The sequence below is a fragment of the Ahaetulla prasina genome, chromosome 1 (assembly GCF_028640845.1).
Source record: "Ahaetulla prasina isolate Xishuangbanna chromosome 1, ASM2864084v1, whole genome shotgun sequence".
Taxonomy (NCBI): domain Eukaryota; kingdom Metazoa; phylum Chordata; class Lepidosauria; order Squamata; family Colubridae; genus Ahaetulla; species Ahaetulla prasina.
The window spans coordinates 317089393-317109283 of record NC_080539.1 but is presented as its reverse complement, the minus strand read 5'-3'; the positions used below and the strand labels follow the sequence as shown (position 1 = coordinate 317109283).

The 19891-nt window shown below is 34.8% G+C and overlaps 1 protein-coding gene across 2 annotated transcripts in view; it reads left to right on the top strand.

Annotated features, from left to right (window-relative positions):
* Positions 1-16203, top strand: part of BAZ1A (bromodomain adjacent to zinc finger domain 1A) — a 57160-nt gene extending 40957 nt beyond the window's left edge. For both annotated transcript variants that reach the window (XM_058162252.1, XM_058162251.1), the window contains exons 18-27: positions 308-919; positions 1543-1706; positions 1866-2020; positions 4565-4713; positions 9646-9893; positions 9981-10210; positions 11279-11736; positions 13089-13231; positions 14883-14970; positions 15386-16203. In XM_058162252.1, coding sequence (XP_058018235.1) covers positions 308-919; positions 1543-1706; positions 1866-2020; positions 4565-4713; positions 9646-9893; positions 9981-10210; positions 11279-11736; positions 13089-13231; positions 14883-14970; positions 15386-15576 — 2438 coding nt within the window. In that variant the 3' untranslated portion in view covers positions 15577-16203. The remainder of the gene's footprint in view (positions 1-307; positions 920-1542; positions 1707-1865; positions 2021-4564; positions 4714-9645; positions 9894-9980; positions 10211-11278; positions 11737-13088; positions 13232-14882; positions 14971-15385) is intronic.
* Positions 16204-19891: the final 3688 nt, after the last annotated feature.

Genomic DNA, 19891 nt, shown 5'->3' with positions numbered 1-19891 from the left:
AGAGGAAAAGAAGTTTCCCCAGCATAGCTTCATGAGAGAAGCCAATGGGCAATGGCTCAGTATGTTATTGATTTCTCCAGTCTAAGCTCCAACATTTTTCTTTCTTTGTCATGTAACCCAGCCATTCTCTATATGTTCTCTGCCGAATACTAAGAGGAATATTATAAATTTAGAATTTAAGTTGGATATTTTACATGAAATGTTTGAGGGTGGTTTTTCTGTAATCTGTAAAAAAATACAAATGTTTTTTAATTAAGCTGCTTCTCCTGTGCACATATCTATAATTTTTCTTGTCAACTGCTTCTAGGGCAAGGAGGACAGAATGGCTTTAAAGATTTTACAAGACCAGTGGGGACTACTGATGATAAATGTGAACTGCTCACTGCAGAAGAAGAGGCAACTTTAAAACAGGAGCAACAAAATAAAGAAAAGGAACTCATAGAAAAGATTCAGAAAGCTACAGTCTGTACCAATATTTCTTCTTTGGGCCGTGACCGCTTATATCGACGCTATTGGCTTTTTTCATCAGTTCCAGGACTATTTGTGGAAGAAGACTATTCTGGTCTTACAGAAGACATGCTGTTGCCTCGGCCATCTTCATTTCATAATAATGTACCGTCTCATATTTCAGAAAAATCTCAGATAGTCATTAAAACTGGAGAATCTTTGACAGCAGAATCTACCTCCAAAGCTTGCCAAGATTTGGAAACTAGTGCTATTGTGCTAAATGTATCACAACCAATACAAAAGCCAAATAGGTGGTGCTTTTACAGTTCTCAGGAACAGTTTGACCAACTCCTAGAAGCTCTCAATTCCCGAGGATATAGGGAAAGTGCCTTGAAAGATGTTCTTTTACAGGAAAAATCCAGAATATGTGAACAAATTAGTAATTTTCCTATTGAAAAATTCTGTATTTCAGGTAAACATTCTAGATGTTTATATTGTAGGTTCTATGGTTATTTAGTTTATATCATGTAGAATTTGTTCTTATCCTAACAGCTGAGACAATTTGAGTTTAAATGAATCATAGTTTGTTTATATAGTACTATCAATATAGTCCATGAATTTTGCAATATGTTCTTTAACCAAACATTTAAAAAAATCTTATTAGAACTATATAAGACATGCTTTGCAAAGATTTTGCTACCTATTAGATTTTGTTTATATTTCACTAGCCCCAAAAATTCTAAATGGCTAACATCCAACTGAAATCTTATAAAATAACCACCTGAACAGAAATATAATTGTAATAAATAAAAATAAGACATATCAAAAACAATCTTAAGTTGTGACTCTTAGCTTTTAAATGCTCTCTCAAAGAATCAGTTCTTTGTTGCTGGGCGGAAAGTGTGGGCTCTTTACCCATTTCAGTGAACAGAATATTCCAATAGGACAGAACAGCATTGTTATTGCAAAATATTGTTAAGTATTATTAATACAACATAATTATATTTATCACAGTAATACTGTGATACAGTAATACTAAATAGAAGATTAATGGTCAAGTATGAATCTATTTTGTATAATCTCTTAATGTTACAGAAAAAACACAGACTGAAGCCAAGCCACAGTTTGGACGTGGAAAAATGCAGAATGGCTGTGATATAGTCCAAAAATCTGCAGAAAAGCAACTTGAATTAAGGCTTAAAGACTTTCTCTTAGACATTGAAGATAGAATTTTCCAAGGAACATTGGGCTCCATTAAGGTATTTGACTCCTTAATTTTTATGGAGAATGGTATATTATGAAATTGCTGAACTCTTTCAAAGCACTACTTTTATTTGCTTAAAAATGTAAACACAATTTAATATTAGTTTGGTTTTCCTGTGTGACAGATACCTAAATAAATATAATTGAACTTACAGGTAATGGACAGATACAGTTGGAGAGCAGCCTTAGAAAATGGGCAGTATGAACTTCTAAATGAAGAAAATAAAGAAAACGGTGTAATAAAATCTGTTAATGAAAATGTAGAAGAGATGGAAATAGATAATCAAATAAGAATTCTTGCAAAAGACAGGTAACAGTTCTTGTCTAGATATTTTATTTTTTAATTAATATTTGAATGGATAGATTGCATTTCATCTCTAACCACCCATTTCATATTGCAGGATATAATCCTGCAATCTTAAAAAACGTTGATAATCAGTCAGTATTCTCTTTGGATTTTTTAAAAAATAGAGTTTGTGCGTATATAATAGAGAAAGCCTAAAACACATTGGGAAAAGTATTTCATTGTTAATTTGCACAATATTGATTTGTCAATTTTTATACAATATCACTCCATATATACAATTTTATGAAACTGCAATTCTTAATAAACAACACCAAAAAGGAATTAAAAGAGATGTGCAAAGGCACCACTAGATAGAAGAGGGCAGAGAATTTAGTAAGTCAAATGATTTAACGTATGGTAAGAGGTCTGAGGGAAAGGGAATAACAAATTCTGATTTTTATAATAAAAGTGAACCAGCATTTAAATTTAAAAGTAAGACTGTTGAGAAACTTCCCCCTTCCTCATTTAAGCTTAGCTATTTATAGGAGAAAATGGCTTACCTACAACTATTTCTCCTTTCTTTTGTTTGCTTAAAAATAAATGAGCTATAGCTCATTGATATACCACAAATATTTTTTGCAGAAGTTCTGAAGCTAAAACCACTGAAATTCCAGATAAGATTCTTGTCTTAAACACTGGAGAGCAAAATTACCAATCATTAAGATATTGGCCAGTTATCTGACTTAATATAAAATAGATTTTGTAGGTACAGTAAATACAATGGAGGGATGGATCTTTTTTTTAGAAGCATATTTTTTTGTATTTAAAAACAAGCATTTAACATAGCCTCAGTAATGATTGTAGGAAGCATGCTAATATGGAGGCCTTGATGCGTTTTGAGCTTTGTTGGTTTTTTGCAGGCATTTTGTTACCCAACTACGTAACATATTCAGTGCTAAAAGGAAATTGGGTTTGTGCTGTTTATACACAGTAATTTACTCTGTCAGAGTTGCTGGGCGCAATGTTGTTTTCTATATCAGCCCCAACACGCGGCCGCCTGTCGGGGCTGCCATTCCAGGGATGGAGGTTCTGGCGATGCGGTGATTCCCATGGCACCCTGGCTCCTCAGCTTACCTCCTAGCCACCAAGCAACATGAAGATCCCTCTCCCTGCTGACTAAACAGCTGTTGAGGGCAGCTGAGAGGCTGAGAGTTACAGAGAAGTTTGGAAAACGGCTGTAATGATGACTAATCTGGAGAGGCTTGGAAATGGCTGGAATGGTGGTCAATCTGGAGGAGTGGCCAGCGAGCCTACGGGAGTAATGCCTAATTGCGGTATCTAATGGAACAATGATTAATGAATAGGGAGGAACCGGGTTAAGGGTCACCTGGGTGATAAAGCTTTATAAGGTGGTGGGGAGCACAAAGCATTAGCTCCAACAAAATCTTCCTGTATTTCTTTATGGATGTTAGTTCATGCCGGTAAAGGATTCAAACCATCATTTGTGTGTGTGGCATTTTCTTTATACACTGGAATCTGACATTCTACTTGGTAGTTCTTTGACTAGGTTGTTGTTTACTGCTTGTTTGTCTGAGTCGGTACTTCCTTGATTTGAGTACTGTTTGCAACTTGATTGGCTGGTATTAATCCTGCTGTTATTCCCTGCTTATCTGGTGTTGATTGCTGGCAAGGAGGTGTTCTAGTGTTTTTGTTTTCTTTTTAGCTTTTTTATTGTCTCTTATGAATGGTGTGTAAATGTTGTTTATGTGCCTGTTCATGGCTGATTTCTCTTAAATGCCAAGCTTCTAAGAATTCCCTAGCAGTTTTTGGATTTAGCTTGGGCTAGGATGTTCACAGTTTCCAATTGAAACTAGGATTAAATCTGTCCGTATGTTGGCCAGTGGTCATTATAATTAATTTGCTAACTAAACTGTACAATTATTTGTAGAGACATAAGACTAAATAATTTTCTGAAACTCATTAAAAGAGAAATTGTGAATTTTTAAAAATGTATGTGCTCGAATCTTGATGTGAGAGAGTTGGGCAGTTTATAAATGTGATAAATGTATTTCAGCAGTTGTATTCTGTTCAAAGTTTTTGAAGTTGATTGATGTGTAAATACTTCTTAATAAAGTATTTATTGCAGTTATAAGTTATACTCAGCAGAATGCAGATTCATGAATTCTCATCCTGATCATTCTTATTCCTTGGGTCTTGCCATGTAGGTGAAGTGAAGGGGGGCAGAGGCTGCAGGCAATATTTCTTTGTTGCAGCCCCATAGTGTAGAGATACCTTGCTTCTTGCATTTACTTTTCCACTGTCATTGTTGGTGGCCTAGAAACAGTTAAAGACAGTTGTTCCACAGAGCTTCTAGGGAATGAATAATCACTATTATACTTACTGTTTTACTTGTGCTTTTCCTGGTCTTTATGTTTTTATTCTGATTTTATGTTATAACCTATTAGGATTATTTTTGTTGAACCTGGCAATATGTAAACACAATAAATAAGTAGCAAATTCAATAAATACATAGTTTAAGTTATTGATCAATTTTAAACTTTATTTTAGATTGATAGGATTAAAACCTGAATCTCGAAGTACTACTTCAACTAATACGAGTACACCACAGCCTATGAATAATACCGTACATTATTTGGCATTGGCATTGCTTCAGATACAGCAAGGAATTGAACGCAAATTTCTCAAAGCCCCACTTGGTAAGTGTCTACTTCTGGAACTGTTGATTTATGAAGGAAAAGTAATCTGGATCAAACAGATGTGTCAACAGCTTGCCTAGCAGATATATTGAATAGTTTGTTAAAATTGGGAATATGTAAGGAAGTTTGAATTTTAAAATTGTCACTGTATTTTAGAGACAGGTGACCTGAACCTGTGTGAAAAGGTCATTCATGAAATTATTAAAAAGGCAACTCCAAACAAGCTCTACTTCTGTACTTTTCATCCTAGGTCCACAGAAGTAGATTTACAGAGAATCTTCAGAAAAACTGGGCAAATAGATTATCTTAAAAGGGATTTGAAAATGCCTGTAATAAATAGGAACAATAATGAAGCATACTTGAAGCTTGTTCTTGTTCAATTGCTAAGTCATGTCCGTGTATTCATGACCCCGTGGACTTTAGCATGTCAGGTTCTCCTGTCCTCCCCGTCTCCCAGAATTTACCCAAATTCATGCTCATTGCCTTGATGACACTATCTAATCATCTCATCTTTCTTTACCTTTTGCCTTCATTCTTTCAGTTTCTAGCATCTTCTCATAATTGCTAATCATAAACAAAAGTAAAAATACTTTCATCTTAACTTGATTAAACTACTCAGTTTACCTTAATACAATCATCACATATGAGAATAGGCTCTGCTGAAAAACTCTCTAGATATTCTACTAGGAAATACTGTCAAGGTTGGAGACCCCTGGTCCATAGGAATGAAGAATTCTATATATAGTATAGAATTCTTCATTCCTATGGACCAGGGGTCTCCAACCTTGACAATTCTAAGGCTTGTGGACTTCAGCTCCCAGAATTCCCCAGTAATTCCCTCAGCAACAACTATAGTGACACATGGCCCATTAACTCTATACCCTCTTCCTTTTACAAGCCCAAACACATTTTATATGGCGTTTGATTGCCTTTAGCAAAATGACCAAAAATTGTTCAAAAACCCTTCTCTCCAGAGGGTCAATGAGGCTAATGTGCTGCAGAGTGTTTAATTTTTGTCCCTCTAAAGAAATAATGCTCAGGCATCAAAAGTCTGTTTTTTGTTTTTGTATCCCCACCTCACACAATTGCACCCAATTATGGAAACTTATTATAGCTGCAAATTCTGGGACCAATCCATAAGCCAAAAGTAGGCCCTCCACACTCACCTTCTAGAAGGATCAAAGGTTATTCTGAAAATTTAGGGAACCAGGGCTACTGGAAAGAATAGTAATGTTAGCCTGTAATCATATGCCATGTGTCTACTAATACTATTAATTTCTAAGTATTGGTAGTTTGAGAAATTTAGAAAAAGAAGATAACCATTGGACATTTAAAAAATACTTGAAATGGCGTGGAATGGAACTCCTAAATTGTCCCATTTTCAGGTGTCCCAAAGGTGCTTTTTAAAAAGGCGACTGGGCTTTCTTTGTTTTGCTTGAAGATATTTCACTTCTCATCCAAGAAGCTTATTGGATGAGAAGCAAAACATCTTCAAACAAAAGAAAGAAAGTACAGTTGCCTTTTGAAAAAGCATCTTTGGGACAGCCATGATCTGGATGACTGAGAATCTTCATAGATAATTTCATTTTAGGGAAAAATACACTGTAATATGGGATGTATTATACTGAGCATGAGATATTTTATACATCCCTAATACAGGTGATCATAATCCTGTCAAAAAAAAGATGAATGGATTGTGTGAGTATTCTGACCATGCTGAGATCAGAAAATTCATTTTATTGCCTCACGTTGTAAGATTTTGTAAGCTTCACTTTGTAGGACTGAGCAAAGTGTAGCTGGCTTTAAAATGTTGAATATTGAATGATAGAAATGCAAGCATTCTCAGCATGAACAATTTGTTTTATTTTTTTTCTTCTGATATAACTTTAGATAAAGAGGCAAAACACAATATACATAATGGACTGAAAATGTTTGTAAAACTGCAAAATTCACAATCATTTTGGTAATAAACATTATTACAGTGAAAGACAAAGTCAATTTTTAGCCACACTCTTTTATTTCCCATTTCTCCTCTCCACCCCAATGGTCCTGGTTTCTATAGCAGTGTAATCTTATTTTTGGAAAAATAGGCTATGCTAGTGAAAGGTTCTCTTCTGTTTCCAAATGGACTTGAAATAACTAGGTGATGCAGAAGAAAATAAAAGAGACCTAAAAGGTGATAAAAGGAGGAAGAGAGAAGATCAGAGTGAATATGGTAAACGTTAGATTTTCTTCCACTTAAAAAATTCCTCAAAATGATAATTTAAATACGAAATATTTTTTCCAAAGTATTGTTTTCCACAAAGTGCATGGCAGTTATCCAGCTTTATAACTAAGGCAATGGGACAAGCTGGAATTGCCTTCTCCAAAAACAAATATGTCTGGTATTAATAGGGTAAAAGTTCTGATAGACACAGTAGTTTGATGATCTGGCAGGAACATGATTATTTCAAAGAAGTGAAATTATATCCAAAGGGAATGGTAGCTTTTCTTTTTTTCTGGGTAGCTTCAATTTGGTCACTGCCCTTTAAGCTGTCATCAATTTGGAGCATTAAAACAGATTGCCATGCTGTTAGACTAGATTAAGATTATATGTTGTTTGGCCTTATTGTAGCCACTAGTGCGTTTTAAAACAATTGTGGAAGAATGAACCCTGGCTAGTCTTTTATCTTCCAACAAATTGGCATTTGAAATCACATTGCCCCTCTCATTGATTCGTTTTTCATATGTGAAAAATTTATGTGCAGATGAATTATTTATCTAATTCTTTTGACATTACAAGAAAGAAGAGACATTATAGTTTAAATAGTAACTAGTAATTCTTAAAGGTGATTTTGATTATGTGCAGATGAATTAATATTCTGAATTGTAGGGAGTCAGTAAGCAGGTGTATCACCAACGATCTGATCTCCTGATATAGATGAATTATTGGAGGAAAAGTAGTACAATATATGCGTGTTTATTTAGAAAGATGAGGATATTTTTAGTCTATGCTACTGAAGAGGACTATTGCAATCAAAAGCCACTGGGGTAAATTTACAAATTTTATTCTGTTTTTCACATTTTAGACACCAGATAACTGTGTTATGTCCACCTAATTATTGCAAACCATCTGTCCAGTTTACATATTCATAATATTATAGGGATTATTTATATTATATTGTAATTTTATAGATTATTTTAAAAATAGTTTCTTTGAATTACAACAACTGTGAGAATTAAAGCTGAAGTAGGATCACAGAGAAACTATCACTATGCTGTTTATAATCTATACATATCCTTTATTGTCTGAATCTGATCGTTAACCAGTTTCTAATTTATAATCATTTATGAGATGATTTTTTCCTATTTCTCCTCTCCACCCCAATGGTCCTGGTTTCTATAGCAGTGTAATCTTATTTTTGGAAAAATAGGCTATGCTAGTGAAAGGTTCTCTTCTGTTTCCAAATGGACTTGAAATAACTAGGTGATGCAGAAGAAAATAAAAGAGACCTAAAAGGTGATAAAAGGAGGAAGAGAGAAGATCAGAGTGAATATGGTAAATGTTAGATTTTCTTCCACTTAAAAAATTCCTCAAAATGATAATTTAAATACGAAATATTTTTTCCAAAGTATTGTTTTCCACAAAGTGCATGGCAGTTATCCAGCTTTATAACTAAGGCAATGGGACAAGCTGGAATTGCCTTCTCCAAAAACAAATGTGTCTGGTATTAATAGGGTAAAAGTTCTGATAGACACAGTAGTTTGATGATCTGGTAGGAACATGATTATTTCAAAGAAGTGAAATTATATCCAAAGGGAATGGTAGCTTTTCTTTTTTTCTGGGTAGCTTCAATTTGGTCACTGCCCTTTAAGCTGTCATCAATTTGGAACATTAAAACAGATTGCCATGCTGTTAGACTAGATTAAGATTATATGTTGTTTGGCCTTATTGTAGCCACTAGTGCGTTTTAAATCAATTGTGGAAGAATGAACCCTGGCTAGTCTTTTATCTTCCAACAAATTGGCATTTGAAATCACATTGCCCCTCTCATTGATTCGTTTTTCATATGTGAAAAATGTATGTGCAGATGAATTATTTATCTAATTCTTTTGACATTACAAGAAAGAAGAGACATTATAGTTTAAATAGTAACTAGTAATTCTTAAAGGTGATTTTGATTATGTGCAGATGAATTAATATTCTGAATTGTAGGGAGTCAGTAAGCAGGTGTATCACCAACGATCTGATCTCCTGATATAGATGAATTATTGGAGGAAAAGTAGTACAATATATGCGTGTTTATTTAGAAAGATGAGGATATTTTTAGTCTATGCTACTGAAGAGGACTATTGCAATCAAAAGCCACTGGGGTAAATTTACAAATTTTATTCTGTTTTTCACATTTTAGACACCAGATAACTGTGTTATGTCCACCTAATTATTGCAAATCATCTGTCCAGTTTACATATTCATAATATTATAGGGATTATTTATATTATATTGTAATTTTATAGATTATTTTAAAAATAGTTTCTTTGAATTACAACAACTGTGAGAATTAAAGCTGAAGTAGGATCACAGAGAAACTATCACTATGCTGTTTATAATCTATACATATCCTTTATTGTCTGAATCTGATTGTTAACCAGTTTCTAATTTATAATCATTTATGAGATGATTTTTTCCTATTTATCATAACTGAGCTTAGCTTTTAATGTTTCCTAAAACTTTTTGGAATAGCAAATGTTTGTATCTATCAAATTACTCCATTTAGTTCATTTAACACTGTGAAAAAGAGACTATATTAAGATTTACAAAAATGAGTATATTACTTTTAAACAAGGTTGATTATTCTGCAATTTTTTCTGCTATGCAAATACTACTAGAACACAGATGTTTCACTGCACAATAAATAATAGCGTTGTATTGTTTGTTTTCTTTATTTGAAGATGGCAGTGATGGTGGCCGTTCACATAAAACTGTCTTGGATCGCTGGCGAGAATCACTCCTTTCTTCTGCTAGCCTCTCTCAGATCTTTCTTCATCTCTCAACACTGGAGCGAAGCGTAATCTGGTCTAAATCTATTTTAAATACTCGGTGCAAAATGTGTAGAAAGAAAGGAGATGCTGAGAGCATGGTGCTTTGCGATGGCTGTGATCGAGGCTATCATATCTACTGTATAAGACCAAAGCTTAAGGTAATTTGAAGTATTTTCTTTAGAAGATTAAAACTTCTGATATTAAGTACAAAAACATTTCAGTAATACATTCTGGCTCTCTTCAAGGCTGTTCCTGATGGAGACTGGTTTTGTCCGGAATGTCGACCTAAGCAGCGCTCTAGGCGACTTTCATCCAGACAGAGACCTTCTGTGGAAAGCGATGAAGAAGCTATAGAAGAAATTAAAGAAGAAGATGAAGCTAGTTATGAGGAAATTGGGCAAAGTGAAGATGATTATGAAGAGGAAGAAGAGGATGAGAATATTGATAATTCTGATTCTCAAGAAGATGAAAAAAGGTAAATCAAAAACTAAGTTAGAAATGTGCAGAAGTTGCATACAGACTTCCAGTAGTCTCTAGTTTTCTTTCTAGGGATATAAATCTAGGAGACATAAGCAAGAGAACACATGTGTATATTAGTTTAACCCAAACAACCACAAGACAAAGTAGTAACAATGGAGCATTGGGATATCTGCAAGAAATATTATTTGCCTACAAGCAAGAACTGGTGGGATACAATAGACAGATGGAAAATGAAGATGCTAAAGTGCTCTAGGATTTTAGAATTTGAACAAACAAGCATCTGCCACATAACACCACAGGTTTAACAATTGTCAATAAGAAAGACAAAAAAAGTTCGTACAGTGGATGTGGCAGAACCTGGAGACAGCAGAACAGAAGAGGAAAAAATAGAGAAAATTGCATTATACTTGAATAAAATAGCTACCCATTTATCTATTCATAGGTTTAGCCTTCAGTTTCAACATTTAGCCAGAGGGATGGACTACTGATTGCACATTCTTCTAGCTCAAGAGTGACTGAAGATCTGTGTAGTACTTTAATGTTCTCTACCTGATAGTGTTAGTATGCCAGAGACAGTTTGTAATTCATCCATATTCCAGAAAACACCAAATTAAAGTAGTCCATTCTACTGCACTTCAAGTGATTTCTTGTAGATTTGTTTAGAATTTTCAATTAGTTAAAAAAGGTGAGACTGACTAGAACTACTAACTGGAAAAATATCTTGCTAGATTTTAAACTTTTTCATTGACTATTGCTTAACATATTTAAGCTCCTGTATTAATTGAGACCAGGTTATATAAAGAAACGCTAATATCCATTTTGGAATGTCCTTGTGTTAACATTACCATCTTTGAAAACCATCATTTGTGCGCTTTGAAAGTAATAACATAGCTGATGAATCTAGAATGGAATTTCTCCACTGCAATGTCCCATTTACACTTTAAAAATCTGACTGAATGTATCTTACTTTTTCCATTAAGTGCTGAATTCACAAGTTTAAAGAATAAAACAGAATAAAAAAATATTGTGTCAGAAACATTTATAATTCTCTAATTTCTTACAGCTTATCCAAATATGGGAACCCTCAAGTAAAACTTACTTTAAGAACAAGAGTCCCAAAGCTTGCTAGTAATCAGCTGAGTACTGGAAGATACAACTCTCGCAGTCAGCAGAATACACCAAAGCAAATTGGCTCCTCATATAAAGCTCTTGGAAAGAATATTAGAAAAACAAAATCTGCTCCTCCATCAGTGACAAAAACACTACGACTTAGGAGTCGTATTACTCGCCATAATCAAGAGATGCTGAAGGCAGATGCGTTTGTAGAGTTGACCAGCCAGCGAAGGCAACGTAGAGGAACGAAGACAACAGACACTACTCCAGACAGTAGTTCTGGTTCCATTGGCTTCAGAATTATTGAGGAAATGAATTTAAGGAAAGAGAAAAGCTCTCCAGTTTCAGTAGAAAAAAAATCACAAGATACAGATCCCCCCAAAAGGGGTAGGAAACGTCAGTCTATAGGTACATCAAATCTTTAAAATAAAATTGACTGCTATAATAAATTCAACTAATATTTAGTGTCATTTGGTTGCTTAGTGAAGTAGTCCAATGCTACTTCCCATTATTAAGAAGGCATTTAATGGGTGAATTTGCAAGCATAAAATTATTTGTGGCAATACTGAAGAAATACTGCTTTCTTACTTTGATTTGAGGTTAGGGTTAGGGTAGCTTGAATAGAAGGATGAGAATTCTTAATCAAATCATTTCAACTGAGATTATTTTTGGGGTTTTTTTTATGCTTATTGATTTATCAGCTTCATAATATTCAACATAATCTATTGAAAGCAAACAGAAATCAGGATCAGAAAATACTTGGAATAACAGTAATAGTTGAAAATGCCTAAATAAAATTTTGTTCATTGGTGACATGAGTTTCCAGGCTGGGCAATTGATAATACTTGTATGATGACATCATTGTGATTTGCTGCAGACACTATTGATTGGTGAAACTATCTTTGTTGGAAGAGTGAGCTCTGTTTGAATTGACTTTTGTGAATTTAATAAACGGCTTGAATTGAAATAAGTTAGCACAAGTGCCAGTACAACTATCTGTTTCCTGATCCTGTTTTTCTTCATAAAACGGAACAAGCCAGGCTCAGAACAATTTATTTCTACTTATACAGTATGGAATAGTAAACAGTACTTTTTCTTTCTTGTGTTCCAGTTTTGGTAATATGGAGTCTAGTTGTGTAAATAGGCATAGAAGGTTAATTGGCAAATGAAGTTCTTTTAATTTATGTTCTTTGGCTGAAACACTTGGGATTGAGTTATATTTCCATTCTGGAAGCAAGTAATAAATGAAAACTCTACAACCATCCATAGCACACTCATTTAGTAACCACTCATTCGGCAACTGTTCTAAGTTGCAACATGCTAAATATGGCTTTCGCAGTATCCCTGTGATCATGTGATTACAATTTGAGCACTTGAGAACCAACTCACAATTATGACTGCTCAGTGTTCCACGGTAATGTGATTCCATTTTCAACCATCACTACTGGCTTTTGACAAGCAGAGTCAACGGGGAAGCCAATAGGAGATTGCAAATAGTGATAACATTATCACAGGAACTGTGCACACAGAATTCATCTAACAACAAATGGAACTGCTGCAACTGCTGTTATAATTTAGTTGTGACATTACATTTAACGATTGCATCGTTCAGTGACAAAGTTGCCATTCCTAATTACCATCATTGAGCAAAGACTACCTGTAGTCCAAAGATCTAAACAAGCTTATAATGGTGGATATATAAAATTTCCTTACTTTCTCTACATTTTTCTTGATGTCCATGTGTGATCCTATTATTCCAGAACCTTCTCAAGTGCCACTGAATCGGAGGACCTCAGGGCGTCAGAGTGGAGTACATGAATTATCTGCTTTTGAGCAGCTTGTTGTAGAACTGGTGCGACATGATGACAGTTGGCCTTTTATGAAATTGGTTTCCAAAATACAGGTAACTAATAATTTCAGAGTACTAAAATAATTAACTTGAATGTGTATTTATTGGAAATAATTGCAAGGAGGAAAAATGACTAAATGTAAATGAAATCTGATCTTCATAAATAAGTTATACTGAGAAAGAAAATTGCAAACAAATAAATAATAGGCCTCACATAGATAAAATTAAAACCTTGTAGATTTCTTGAGTAACATACTAAAATTCAAGTTATAAAAATATTCAAATTATACTTTGGAATTCTCTCCTTCATTGAGATTTGCCAATGCAATTACTTTTGCAAGTAGATGGCAGTGTTATGATAGGAAGTAGAGAATGCATCATTATAAAAAAATGTTGGTGCTTCTTAGAGAACTTAACTGTAATGGACCAGAAATAATTATGTGAAATAATAATCTATAAACAAGACAGCTACTGAGAGAGAGAAAATAGAAGTTACAATAAAGTTTCAGCAGAGGGCGGTGTGTATCTGACTTGTCTGGGCTCAGAAGCTAAGCAGTGTTAATATAGCTGGTATTAGGTGGGAGCAGAGAATACCAAGGCAATAAGGTAGATTGGAAAGTTTAAAAACCTCTTACCAGACAAAGGCAATGGCAAACACTTCCATGTTCTTTCTAGGGAACCCTACATGAAAGTATCTAGGAAGTCAAAAGTTAAATTTGAAGGAATTTTCACTTAAGTATCACTACGTGTGCTATTTGAAAAATAACAAATATGCTGTTAGGTTATATAATCAGTAAAATAGATGATGGGTAGTATGGATGCAGAACTAATTGTGTAGTAGTATTTAAATCAACTAAATAATATTACTTATGCTTATGCTCACCAAAACAGTTAGCTAAATTCGGTGGATTTAAAAAAGCAAAGTGGGATTAGGTTCTTTAAGACCCCCCCCTGGAGTATTACATGCCTTGGTCTTCAGGTGGTCTTGGTTGGTTGACCATTCCTGGGGAAGTTAACACTGATGTTGAATTGCCTTCATTTGCACATGATCTGCCAAACATTGGAGTTGTAGAGTCCAAATTCTTTAGAAATAGTTTTGTAACTTTTTCCAGCCTAGTGAGCATCAACCACTATTTTTCAGAAGTCCTCAGAAATTTTCTTTGTTCAAGCCAGGACACACTTCCATATATCTGTGTTGAGATTAGACCTTAATAGTGAATATCCAGGATTCTGTTCTTTAGGAAGGATCTCCCATACTCAAACCTGATTGTCATCTCATTGATTGAAACACCTGATTAATTTCCCCTTCAAATGAACTAATAATCCTAGAGGTTCACATATTTTTGCTACATAGAAATATGTAGTTTTGAATCCTTTTCCTCAATGAATAATGAACAAATATATTTGCTTAATTTGGTTCTCTCTATGTATTTTTAGGATGTGTGGAGAAGAGATGTTTTAAATCATGTTTAGACAGAAATATTAAAAATTCAAATGGATTCACAAACTTTGTGTTAAGCTATACTTCTCTTCCTAAGTATCTGAAAACTAATTTATGTCAAATATATCTATATGGATTTCATTCTTTGTACCAAAGTAACAGGACCAATTGCTTGGAAGCAAAGGACTTGCCTAGGAATGAAGAAAAAAATGTTTCGTTTTGTATGAAATTATCCCTTTATTTTTTTTGGTTTACAATGTACAGGTACCAGACTACTACGATATAATAAAAAAGCCCATCGCTTTAAATATAATCCGTGAAAAAGTGAACAAATGTGAATACAAAGTAGCCTGTAAGTAATGTTGATTAAATAATTTAACAATGTTTAAAACAATTTAAATAACCAGAGGCTTTTGGATAATGAATATAGAAAAACACGGCATTCCCCTGGGAAATACTTATCTAAACACAATTAACATTTAAATAAAATATTAGAATGTATTGTCTCTCTGTCACATTTATGCTGTCTTATTCTGAAAGAAAGATTGTGATCTCCCCTTACAACTCCAATCTGAGAGGTTCCTTGGGGTGGGAGAGCTGCTGACAATAAGAATGATATTCAGATTTAAAAAAAAAACAGGTCTCTGGTTCTTGGCCACTATATTGAATTAGCTCTCATAGAAGAACTGCAATTTCACAGATACATTCTTTGTTTAGAAATCTTTGCTTTTAGGACTATAAAGGCATATTTATCTTTTTTCTTACAGCGGAATTCATTGAAGATGTTGAACTGATGTTTTCAAACTGCTTTGAATATAATGCTCGTAATACAAGCGAAGCAAAAGCTGGAACAAGACTTCAGGCATTTTTTCATGTTCAGGCTCAAAAACTTGGACTTCCGGTTGCATCAGGTTACATGAACCATGTTGCTCCAGCAGCCAAAAAGTCACGCATCTAACTTCTTTTTACATCTTAAGAAGAACTTCTTAGGACTTAAATTAGAAGAAGCCTTTATATTTTCATAGAAAATGAAACACTTAAATCATGCAGCCATAGAAAGCAATAACATCTGCCACACCTTGGAAGTGTGGCCTGCACTATATTCTCAATTTATTAAGCACTCAGGAAAATGTAGCAAAGGTTCCCTTTTCTACAGTTTTGTTCAGTGTCTAATAATTTTGATATGTATTGAATACAGTACTGGTTTATAGTAGCTCTGGTATTTTAAAGACCATTTTTGTCCAAATGTTTTTTTCCCCTAGCACCAGCTATTCTTATATTGTTTAGAGAGCAATATTTTCTTTTGTAGACTGTGGCATAGTTTTGTAAGAATTCTACCTTGGCTATAATCATAATATGCAATACGTACAGTAGAGCGAGTAAAATATATGAAGTCATTGCATACCAGTTTTTGACACTACGTGAATGAGTACAATTTTATATATTTTAAATTACTGTGCCAGTGCTGTTTGGAAAAATTAAACCTGACTTTATTAAGTAAGATATTTATTTAGCTTACAAATAATTTGTGTATTTGTTTTTTATTTATAAAATATTTACTTTACAAATTAAAAAAAATCCTTAATTTTGTTTTCATTGTGTTTTGTTTATCCTTTTAATAATTGACCTCTTTTTATATGGGAGTTCTTCCAACAGTAACTTACCAAACTGTATATTCATTTGTACAATTTCGGTAAAAAATAAAAAAATCAAGTATTATTTTATATGTACTAATGAACAACTCCCTTTGTGAAACTAACTTCTTTGGGTAGATTTGTTCCTACTGGTAGTTAGCTTCAGGTAAGTGGTGTGATACTTTAACATCACATGATTACAAATCATCAGCAATACTGCTCTGCATACTACATGTCATGCTTTTTCACATGCAGCTTCAAACAGCTGCCTACTTATTTTTCTAAAAGTTTGTCAATTTAGTAAATATTTTTCTTCAAATATTGTTCAATGATTTTTTAAAATGTCCAGTAATTTACAAAGTCAGAATTAAAGTTACTGATCTGCTTACTTTTGTCTCAGCATTGTGTATCATTTTCCAATTTGTTTAGCTTACAGGAAGACAAAATTTGCAAGGAATTTTAATGATGGACAACATAAACTGTTTGCATTTCTTGTTCAACTTATTTATGATTCTTGAAGGTTGATGCTTGTGTCATCACCCTTGGTATCTGGCCATCTTGCCTTCTGTCAGTATTTTTATAATTGCCTTCAGTCATCAGGATCTTCTTCAGCAAATCTTGGTTTTGTATTATTTAATTTAAACATCTATACTTTACTTCATTTTTAGTGCTTCAACACAGGATTCTAGTTTTAACTTCATCTATTATATGTTTCTGGTAATCATAAAATTTCTTCACTAAGTAACTGGTGGCCACTAAATCCTTGTTTTTAGAAGTGTGACTTTCTATGGTTTTGGTTTTTTTTATTTTGTGCATTTACTATTATAGTTTCATTCTATGGATTGTTGAAGTCTGAATCACAAAAACTGTAGGATAAGAGCAACTATTATGTAGTTTGAGTATTTTTAGCATTTTCCTTTTTTGTTACTGGAATATAAATAGATCTTTCCTGTCTTGGCCCTTACTGTGTTTTTTATACTGCATTATGAATCACAAATAGTGCTTTAATTATACCATGTACAGGTAATTCTTGGAAGTTACGGCAGATACCCCCTACCCCCCCCCAAAAAAAAGCTACTTACAATCCGGTTTCAAAATTGTGCCTGCTGCAGAGCCTCACAGTCACATAGAACAGAATATAACAGAGCTGGAAGGACCTTGGAGATTTTCTAGTCCAATCCCCTGCTTAGGCAGGAAACCCAACACCACTTCAGACAAATGGTTATCCAATCTCTTCTTTAAAAAATCCAGTGTTGGAGCATTCACAACCTCTGGAGGCAAGTTGGTCCACTGATTGTTATAACTGTCAGGAAATCTGTTAGTTCTAAGTTGCTTCTCTCCTTGATTAATTTCCACCCGTTGCTTCTTGTCCTATCTTCAGGTGCTTTGGAGAATAGCTTGACTCCTTCTTCTTTGTGGCAGCTCCTGAGATATTGTAATACTGCTATCATGTCACCCCCAGTACTTCTTTTCATCAGACTACACATACCCATTTCCAGCAAACCTTCATGCACAAACCTTGGGTAGATTCGCCTTTATGATTGACTATCTACCTATCTCCCCCTTATCATTTGAAGAGCTGTGGAGCTCTCATTGGGGAAGAAGAGTAGGCCTTTCCACCCCTCTGCCATGTGGCTCCAGCCCTAAGTAGGCACCATGAATACATTCAGGAAGCTCCAAAAATGATGCCTGCTTCTGGGACAGAGCCATGGGGCTAGGGATGCTGAGGAGTGGAGCAGCCAGCTGTCTTCTCTCAGTGCAAGCTCCCAAGAGGTACAGCAGATGGTAAGGGTTTGATGGGAGTGGGGAGGAAGGTGAGGGTGTAGATCTGGGTCCAAGTATCCCCAAGGCCTATAGAGGCCCTGAGGGTGGGAGGGAGAGGCTTGAGGCAGGCAGGCCTGGGCCTGCACAGGCTTCTCAGGCAACCATGTCGTGTTCAATGACCCATGTGGTTGATTAATGACCACAAGAGGAATGGGGGAGTCATTAAGTGAAGTAAAGTTTTCCCCAAATGCCATAATCAAATCAAGCAATTTCTAGTCTCTCCAGAGGTTGGACCTCCAGAAAAACTAGGAGCAGGGAAACAGGTTTACATCAGGGCTGATAGATGATCTCCAAGGAGATCCACAAGACAATTCTTTACCTTTCATGGTTTAGGAAGGACAGCTATTACACAATGGTCCTTTACAGGCTCCCCTAAATTTAAGGGAAAAAGTATAACTCAGTCATGACAGTAAGACAGCTGGTCATAGGAGAGTGTTTAAAACTCAGCATCAGGTTCTTAGGGACTTATTGGGGCCAAGAGTGAGGGCAGATGTCAAAGATTATGTTTCATTTTGTGATGTACACTGCCGGGCAAAATCTGTTCCTGGAAAGCCAGCTGTCTTGCTGCAATCTATAGGCTCACTTTTGCCACCCTGGAACACTTATGTATTGTTATTTACCACCAAGTTTTGAAAGGCCCCTTTTCAATTATTAAACGTTAAAATTCATTTGTCAACTTCTCTGCATCTGGCATCCAATGGGGAATCCGAGAGGTTGAATAAAATATTACAGGAATATTTAAGATGCCATGTCACTTACAGAATTATCTGCCCTCATAAAGCCCCTCTGGCCCCCCCCCCGCAACACCTATCTGCTGGTGATCTGCTTCTGAGCTGCTTGGGACTTGCAACTTCCTGCTTAGTTGTAGGAAATTGGCAGGAGGTTGCCTCAACTAATGACCATGGAATTTGGTTAATGATGGCACTCAAGACTGTAGGGGTTGCCATCACAAAATAATGAGGTCATGTTTTAGCACTGTATTGGTTGGCAACGAAAATTCCAGTCCAATTGCCATTGTAAAGCAAGGACTACCTACACAGAGAGCAAGAGAAGATATGGTATAATTAGAATTGTAGGATTCTGTTGTTATAATTTGGTCCTGGACAACATACAGCTCATGACCTGCATGTGGCCTGCAAAACAACTCTGTAGTCCACTTTCTTAACAAAAATAAATTTACCATCTGCCACCACAAAAGATGATAAAGTTGTCATACATATGAATTCACAGCTAAATGATTTTCTAATTTGAAAACAACAGGTAATGGAACATTTAATGGCTGATCCTCATATGACTGTTGTAGCATCCTCATGGTCACATGATCAAAATTTGGACACTTGATAGCCAGCATGTATTTATGATGGTACAGTATTCCAAAGTCACATAATTGCCATTTTCAATCATCTCAAGACAGCTTCCTACAAGTAAAGTCAAGGAGGAAGCCAGATTTATTTATTTATTGATGACTTCAAGGTCCACTTAACCACTGATTATTTAACAGCCATGGCAAAAAAAAAATCAGGCACAACTGATTTAATGGCAGCCTAGCTTAGTGACACATATTAGTCTCAATTGTGGCAGTAACTTGAGGACTACCTATAATAATCAGATGTGTGCTTTTAGACCATTCTGTTTATAACTAAGTTATATATTTTTTATATATATAACTAAGTCTTCCTTTTCAGGTGGGGAATCATACTTTGGGGGAAAATATTGGGCCTGTCAGGATTATGGAAAGAATGGCTAATGCAGCTATGAAGTCACAGAAATAAATAGGACAAAAACCTTTGGCCCATTTTTATCAACTCATAAGCC